At 23.2% G+C, this 9,508-nt stretch overlaps 1 protein-coding gene across 1 annotated transcript in view; it reads right to left on the reverse strand.

The window, feature by feature from the left end:
• The window catches only part of LOC117174966 (GTP-binding protein 128up), a 34,431-nt gene that overhangs the window by 15,732 nt on the left and 9,191 nt on the right, over positions 1-9,508 (reverse strand). The window contains exons 4-5 of the mRNA XM_033364442.1: positions 6,788-7,027; positions 1,736-1,904 (exon numbers count right to left, since the gene is read on the reverse strand). Coding sequence (XP_033220333.1) covers positions 1,736-1,904; positions 6,788-7,027 — 409 coding nt within the window. The remainder of the gene's footprint in view (positions 1-1,735; positions 1,905-6,787; positions 7,028-9,508) is intronic.

Genomic DNA, 9,508 nt, shown 5'->3' on the forward strand with positions numbered 1-9,508 from the left:
AAGATTGATTTACAAGAAGATTTAAAAATATTTCTAATATTGTTTACAAATAATTGGGCCGATTTAGACAAATTTTTTTATTTTGCAAAATAAAAAAAAATTTTCTTCAATTTTTGTTAATAAAATGTATAGTTATAAAGATTTTGAACAAAGTTTTAAAAAGATTTTAAGATAATAAAGAAATTTTCTTGGAAAAAATTTCTTGGAAAATTTAAAATAATTTTTCATTTTTAAAGATTGATTTAAAAGAAGATTGAAAAATATTTCAAAATTGTTCCAAAAAATAATCATGACAGATTTGAAGGCAATTTTTCTGATTTTGCCGAATCAAAAAAAAATTGTGAAAAAATTCGAATAATTTTTTAAAAAATTTGAAAATTTTTTAAAATAATAAAAAAATTTAGAAGAATTAAAAAAAATTTTAATGTAGATTTTTTAAAGATTTTGAGAGAAACAAATAAAAGTCTTAAAAGATTACAAACAAATATTTAAAAATTCATAATATTTCTTGGACATTTTAAAATGATTTTTCATTAAGAAAAATAATTTGTTTATTAATAAAAAGTAGATTTTTAAAGATTTGAAACAAAGTTTTAAAAGGATTTTAAGATAATAAAGAAATTTTCTGGAAATTGCTTGGAAAATTTTAAATAATTTTTCATTTTTAAAGATTGATTTAAAAGAAGATTGAAAAATATTTCAAAATTGTTCCAAAAAATAATCATGACAGATTTGAAGGCAATTTTTCTGATTTTGCCGAATTAAAAAAAAATTGAGAAAAAATTCGAATCATTTTTTAAAAAATGAAAAAATTGTTTAAAATAATAAAAAAAATTTAGAAGATTTAAAAAAAAATTTTAATGTAGATTTTTAAAAGATTTTGAGAGAAACAAATAAAAGTCTTATAAAAAGTCTTAAAAGATTGCAAACAAATATTTAAAAATTTATAATATCCTTGGAAATTTTTTAATGATTTTTCATTACGAAAAATAATTTTTTTGTTAATAAAAAGTAGATTTTTAAAGATTTTGAACAAGAAATTTAAAAGGTTTTAAGGTAATAAAGAAATTTTTTGAAAATTGTTTGGAAAATTTTTAATAATTTTTCATTCTTAAAGATTGATTTATTAAGAATATTTAAGGAAATTTAAAAACATTTACAAATACTTCAAAATTTGGTCAAGAAAATAATCATGACAGATTTGAAGTCAATTATTATAATTTTGGAAAAATTTTGTTTCCAGCCTAAAAAAATTAACTTAAAAATAAAAATATAAATAATTTTCTACACAAAAATCGAGTTTTAACAGAATATATGGATTTTCCACCAAATATAAATTTTCAACTAAAAATACACTCAAATTTTCAGATTGAAAAATTAATTTTCAATCAAGCTGATGAATTTTCAACCATAAAGATAAATTTAATACAAAAAAATGCGAATTTTTTACAAATTACATACATTTACAAACTATTTTAATTTCTAGATAAAAAAATAAATGAATAAAATTCAATAATGAATTACGATTTAATTAGAGTAAACTGAGATAATCTAAAAAATCTGCGACTCTAGATAAAGTACAAATCACTTTTCTAAATTGAGAAAAAAAATAATAAAAAATAATGAAAACTTGATTTTAATTCAGTCAGAGGTAAATTCACTTTTTTGTAAAAATTAAATTCCCGGTCCTAATTTATTTATTAAAAAAAAAATAAGAAAAATTCACAGTAATTACCTATTTTGTTGAGTAGATAAATGCAAGGGACATAAACTCGATTTCCTTCAATCACATCAATTAAATCATCCGAAGATGCATCGTATCTTAAAGTAATGTCCGCATTGTGAATTCTGTATTCGGAAAGAATCGATCTCACAGTATCGAGATCGAGTTCAGTTTGGGTGCACTAAAAGCAAATAAAATTATATTTCACCAAGAAAGAAAAGAATTTTTAACAAAATAGTTAAATTATTCGTCAAAAAATAAATATAAATTTAAAAAAATTTAATTTCGTTGAAAATAAATTTTTAATTAAAATGATAAGTCTTCTATAAGCAAAAAGAAAAAATTTCTTAAGAAAATTCCACAAAAAAGAATTCATTTTCAACGAATAATTTAATAGTAGATGTTTCAAACAAGAGATACAATTTTCAACAAAAAATATGACTTTTGACAAAATAGTTAAACTTTTACCCAAATACATGAATGTTCAGTTATACAAATTAATTTTCAACTAAAAAAAAGACGAATTTTCAACTGAAAAGATCATTTTTTCAAACAAAAATGGGAAACTTAAATATCTAAAAGAAGAATTTTCTGTAAAACAGTTGAATTTTCAACCAAAAAATATTATTTTTCAACAAAAAAGTTCATTTTCAAACAAACAGATGCATTTTTAGGCAAAAAGAGGACATTTCTAATCAAGAAGATTATTTTTGTACAAAAAAAAAGAATTTTAATCAAAAAGAGATTAATTTTCAACCAAAAACGAAAAACCAATTTTCCACCAGAGAAATGATTTTTTAACTAAAATAATTAATTTTAAAAAAAAATTCAACAAAGTATGCTTTTCCCCAAACAGATGCATTTTTATAGGAAATTAAAAATATTGAACTGGCGTAATTAAATTTTTAGTTTGAAAGAAAATAATTTTCAACAAAAAATATAAATTTTCAAACAGAAAAGGTCAATTTTCAACAAAAATAAAAAAGTTATATTTTCAGTTTAAAAAATTAATTTTCAACCTAAAAAAATGAATTTTCAAGAAAATAGTTACATTTTCAACTAAAAAAGATAATTTTACAAGGAAAATTAGAATGCGATTTAAAAATAAATTAAAAAATAAAAGAAAAATAACAACATAATATTTAAATTGTCAATAAAAAAATTACTTTTCAACCAAAAATATAGATTTTCAACCAAGAAGATTAATTTTCTAATAAGAATGTTGAATTTTGAACAAACTAGTTCAACTTCTAACAAAATAAATTAATTTTTAACTAAAATTATGAAACTTCAACTAAAAAAATCAATTTTTAATCGAATAATTTAATCTTTGATCTAAAAGCTAAATTTTCAATCAAGAAGTTTTGACCAAAAATGAAATATTTTTATAATAATATAAATTTAAAAAGAAATAGTTGAATTTCCAACTAATAAAGATAAATTAACAACCAAAAATAGAATATTCAATTTTTTGTTAAACTTTTACTCCAAAAGATGAATCTTGTACCAAAAAAGATAAATTTTTCATCAAAAAAAGGAAATTCAATTTTTAGTTAAAAAAATAAATGTCTAACAAAAGAAAAATTAATTTTCAATAAAAAAATTCAACAAGAAATGGAATTTTCAGTTGAAAGAAATTATTTTCACGAAGAAAAAAAAACAGAATTTTGAACAAAATAGTTAAATTACAAGAGAAAAAAAAAAATTTTGAACTGAATAGCTAAATTTTCGACTAGAAAGATTCATCCATGATGCAAAAAATTAATTTTTAAAGTCATTAATTTTAAATTAAACACATAAATTTTCAGCTAAGTAGATTAATTTCATAAAAAAAAACGATGGATTAAAAAAATAGTTAATCTTTTAACAAACAAAAAAATGAATTTCCAACTAAAATTATAAATCTCCAATCAAAAAATGATTTTCTAATTGAATAATTAGAATTTTTGTCGAAAAAAATTAATATTTTATCAAGAAAATTAAACATTCAACAAAATAAATTAATTTTCTACCAAAAAATATTATTTTTTGATAATTAAGTTAGATTTTCAAAAAATAATGCAATTTTCAACAAACTCGTTAAATTTTTAACCACCAGTGAACCTTAAGATTTTTAAAAATATTTTTTTAACAAATTAGTTTAACGTTTATTCAAAGAGTATTTAAAAAAAATCAATTTTAAAATAAAAACAACAAAATTTTAAAGAAAAAAGTTAAATGTGTATTAAAAAAAAAGAATTTTCAACCGAAAATATGAATTTTAAAACACAGTTAATTTTGAGGGAAAAGAAACTGTTCCGTTTTTATAAAAAAAGAGGAATTTGAAGCAAAAAGATATTCATTTTCAACCAAAAAGTAAAAAACCAATTTTCTATCAGAAAAATTAATTTTCAATTAAAATAATGAATCTTTAAAAAAAAATTCAACAAAGCAGTTCAGTTTTTCCCTAAAGAGATGAATTTTCATATAAAATTAAAAATATTAAACTGAAGAAATTAAATTTTTAGTCTAAAAGAATATAGTTTTCAAAAAAAAAAAAAATGAATTTTCAACTAGAACAAGACATTTAAAAAAAAATGGAAAATTTATATTTACATCGAAAAAAATTAATTTTCAATGTAAAAAAAAGGAATTTTCAACAAATGAGTTGAATTTTCAACCAAAGAGATGAACTTCTAACCAAAAAGTTTAATTTCTTACTGAAAACGAGGATTTTATAATAAAAATACAAATTTTCAACCCAATAGTTAAATTTTCAACTAAAAAAGATAATTTTACAAGCAAAATTAAAATAGTTTCATTTAAAAAACAATTTAAAAAAAGAAAAATGTCAACAAACTAGCAAAACTTCTCACAAAAGAAATTAATTTTTAACTAAAATTAGGAAACTTCAATACAAAAAATCAATTTTTAACCGAAAAACTTAATTTTTCGATTTAAAAACTTATTTTTCAACACAGAAGGTTTAAGCAAAAATGAAGTATTTTTACAATAATATAAATTTATAAATAAATATTTGAGTTTCCAACTAAATTTTCAATCAAAAAAATAAATGTCTAGCAAAAGAAAAACGAAATGAGAGAAATTATTATTAATAAAGAAAAAAACAAGAATTTTTTTACAAAATAGTTTAATTATTAAACTGAAAAAAATGAACTTTGAACGAAAAAGATCAATTTCCAAACAAAAAGATAAATTTTAAACCAGAAATATTAATTTTCTACCAAAAAATTATTGTTTAAAGAACAGTTGCAATTTTCGTCAAAAACATGAATTTTCAATGAAGAAAATTAATATTTGATCACAAGAGTCACATTTCCAACAAAAGTTATGAATTTTCGACTAACAAAAGAAAATTTTCCAACCATAAATGGAAATTTCAAATAAATTTTTTTTTTTAGAAAAAAAAAATCATCAAAATATTTAAACAGGCAACCAAAGCAATTAATTTTCAGCCAAAAAGATTCATTTTCTAACAAAAACGATGGATTAAAAAGAAGTTCATCTTTTAAAAACAAAAAATAAATGAATTTCCAACTTAAATTATGAATCTTCAACCAAAAAATGATTTCTTAATGGAATAATTAGAGTTTTCGTCTGAAAATGTGAATTTTTAATTAAAAAAATTAATATTTTATTGAAATAATCGAACATTCAACAAAATAAATGAATTTTTTACTAAACAAGGTCCTTTTTAACCGCGAATAGAATTTTTAGTTCAACCAAAAAGACCAGTTTTTGACCAAAATTTAATTTTCAAAATCAAAAAAGATTATTTTTTAACAAAATAGTTTAATCCTCAATAAAAAAATCATTTTTAACCAAACGGTTGTATTTCCAAATAAAAAAAGAGTAAATTTTCAACCAAAGAGTTAACTTTCAGCCAAAAAGAAATAAATTTTAAATTAAAATGATGAATCTTCGACAAAAAAATGAATTTTTAACAAAATAATTGAATGTTCAGCCAAGCAATAAAATTTTTTTTATCAAAAAGGATTAATTTTAAATAAAATAAATTAATTTTCAACTAAAGAAGATGGATTTCCAATCAAGAATGGAATTTTCTGTTAAATGAATTTTTTTATCAAATAAAATAAACGAATTTTCAAAAAATGAAATATTGAAATTTTCATTAAAAACAAATAAAATTATTTCTAACAAAAAAAAAGAATTTTTAACAAAATAATTAAATTATTAAACTGACGACATGAAATTTGAACCAAAAAGATCAATTTTAAATCAAGAATATTAATTTTCTACCAAAAATATGCATTTTTTAATAAACTAGTTAAATTTTTAACCAAAAAAATAAATTATGCACCGAATAGTTAAATTTACTGCTAACAAGATTAATAATCAACCAAAAAATGAATTTTTACAGAACAGTTGCAATTTTCGTAAAAAAACATGAATTTTCAACAAAGAAAATTAATATTTTATCAAAAAAGAAGTTCCATTTTAAACGAAACATATGAATTTCAAATAAAAAAGATTAATTTTCACCAAGAGACGAATTGTCAGTCAACGAAGAAGATTAATAATTTACCAAAAAGGATTAATTTTAAATAAAATACAATCATTTTCAACTAAAGAAGACGGATTTTCAACCAAAAATGGAATATTGAAATTTTCAGATAAAAAATATATTAATTTTCATCCGAAGAAGATGAATTCTTAAAAAAAAATTATTACTTGAATTTTTAAACCAAAAAAGAATTAATTCTTACAATGAGAGAAGAGTTGTTGAACTAAAAAGAAAAAATTTTCAGCAAAAGAATTGATTTTTAAACATGAATAAGAATTTTCTACAAAACAGCTGCAATTTCAAACCAAAATCTAAACTTTCAACAAAAAAGTTAATTTTCAAACTAAAAAAGATAAACGTTCAACCAAAAAAGAATGAATTTTAAACAAAAATTGTTGTATTATTAAAAAAAAAAAAAACATAATTTAATAAACTCCTATTTTTGAATTTATCAAAAATTACCTGATTCTTTTAGGTTTTCCTGACCAGTTTTATATTTCCTGATAAGGTAGCAACCCTGATATTCCTCAGATACTTACCACTGTCTGTAGATTAATTCCACCCTTATCCTTTTTCCGAAATGTGATATTAGGAGGTTGTTTATTCAGCCGAAGGCCAAATCCTTCAAGTTCGTGTTCAATGAGTCGTTTGTGCCCCAAGGGTTTCAAAACATCGAGGACGATAAAAATTAGACTGCAAGTTCTCGCGACTGCTATTACTTGTCTTCCTCTTCCCTTTCCGTCTTTTGCTCCCTCAATAATACCAGGAAGATCAAGCAACTGAAGGATTAGAAACGATTTATTAGAAACGAGGTGCATTCATATTTCCCAAATTTCATTATCTCTTAATATATATTTTACCGAAAATTTGGTCACCGAAATCATATTTTACATGATTTTTAGGGTTTCGATGTCCTAAGACGAGATTCGTGACTCGATACTCGAGACGAGATTCAATACTTGAGGCGATATTCGATACTCGAAGCGCGATTCGAGGCTCAAAGACGCGAGATTTGATAGTCGAGGCGAGATTGGATACTTAAGATAAAATTAGATACTCGAGGCGAGATTCAAATAAAGAGGCGAGATTCGATACTTAAGGCAAGGTTAGATACTCGAGGCGAGATACGAGACTCAAATAAAGAGGCGAGATTCGATACTCGAGGCGACATTAGATTCTTGAGAGAAGATTCTATACTCGAGATGAGATTCGTCCCTCGAGGCGAGATTCGAGACTCAAATAAAGACGCGAGATTAGATACTCGAGATGAGATTCGATGCTTAAGATAAAATTCGATACTCGAGGAAAGATTCGGGACTCAAATAAAGAGGCGAGATTCGATACTCGAGGCGACATTAAATACTTGAGAGAAGATTCGATACTCGAGGCGACATTAAATACTTAAGAGAAGATTCGATACTCGAGGCGAGATTAGATATTTAAGATAAAATTCGATACTAGAGGCGAAATTCGAGGCTCAAATAAAGAGGCGAGATTCGATACTAGAGGCAAGATTCGAGACTAGATTCAATACTCGAGGCAAGATTAGATACTTGAGGCGAGATTAAAGACTCAAATAAAGAGGCGAGATTCTAGACTCAAATAAAGAGGCGAGACTAGATTCAATACTCGAGACAAGATTAGATACTCGAGGTGATATTCGATACTCGAGGCGATATTAGATACTTGAGATGAGATTTGTGACTCAAATTAAGAGAAGAGATTAGATACTCGAGACGAGATTCGATACTCGAGGCAAATATTTCAGAAGAATTAAAGAAATTCAAAGAATCGTGAGAACTCGCAATCTTAAGGAATTCAGATGAGTAGAAGGAATTTAACAAATGAAAATAATTCAAAACATTTCGGGAATTCAGGGAATTCGGAATATTTATGGATATCAGAGAATGCAGAGAAATAAAGTATTTCAGGATATTGAAAGAATTCAGGTATAAGTTCAGAGATTTCCGATCATTCAGGTAATTTAAGGAATTCAGAGATTTTCAGAAATTGAGAGAATTCAATGAATGTAGGATAATCAAGGAATTAAACAAAAAATTCAGGGCATTCCAAATATTCAAGGAATTCAGGATATTCAAGAATAAATAAAGGAGTTTAAAGATACCAGGGCATTCATGCATTTAGCATTTAGGAAATTTTGAGAATTTACGGAATTCACTGATATTCAAGGATTTAAACAAAATAAAAAAATTATGGAAATTCAAAATTTTTATGAAAATTAAGAGATATTAGATCATTTAGGGAATCATAGAAAGAGAATTCACGGAATTCAGGATATTCAAGGAATTTCAAAAATTCAGAATATTCTAGAGATTCAAGGAATTCAAAATATTCGAGTAAAAATAAAGGGTTTAAGGGATTTCAGAGCATATAGGGAATTTAAGAAATTTAGAGAATTCACAAAATTTAGGATATTCATGGATTTTAAGAAATTCAGAATATTCCAGAGATTCAAAGAATTCAAAATTTACCAAGAATTTACGGAATTCAAAATATTCGAGTGAAAATAAAGAATTTAGGGGATTTCAGAGCATATAGGGACTTATAAAAATTTAGAGAATTCAAAGAATTTAGGATATTCAAGTATTTTAAGATAATGAAATATTCAAGGAATTTAGGGAATTAAGAATGTTAAAAAAAAAAACAAATTATTTTAGGGATTTCAGAAGATTTAGGGAAATTGAGGAATTCATAATATTCATGAAAAAATAAAGGATATTAGAGAATTTAGGAAAGTCAAGAAGGAGAATTCACGGAATTCAAGATATTCATGTATTCAAAAAATTCGAAATATTCAAGGAAATTACATAATTTACAATATTCATGAAAAAATAAAGGATATTGGAGCATTTAGAGAATTAAAGAAAGAGAATTCACGGAATTTAGAATATGCAAGTATTTGAAGAAATTCAGAATATTTAAGTGATTCAGGCGATTCAAAACATTCAAGGAATTTAGGGAATTCATATCATTTAGGGAATTTAAGGAGTTTAGAGAATTCACGGAATTATGAATGTTCTAGGAATTAATTTTTTTTAATATTCAAGAAATTCAAAATATTTAAGAAAGCCATGGAGTTCGCGGTATTCATGTAAAAATAAAGGATATTAGAGTATTTCGGAAAGTAAAGAAAGATAATTCACGGAATTCGGGATATTCAATGATTTAAAAAATTCAGAGAAATGAAAATATTCAAGGAAATTACATAATTTACAATATTCATGAAAAAATAAAGGATA

This window comes from Belonocnema kinseyi, chromosome 1 (genome assembly GCF_010883055.1).
Source record: "Belonocnema kinseyi isolate 2016_QV_RU_SX_M_011 chromosome 1, B_treatae_v1, whole genome shotgun sequence".
NCBI lineage: Eukaryota > Metazoa > Arthropoda > Insecta > Hymenoptera > Cynipidae > Belonocnema > Belonocnema kinseyi.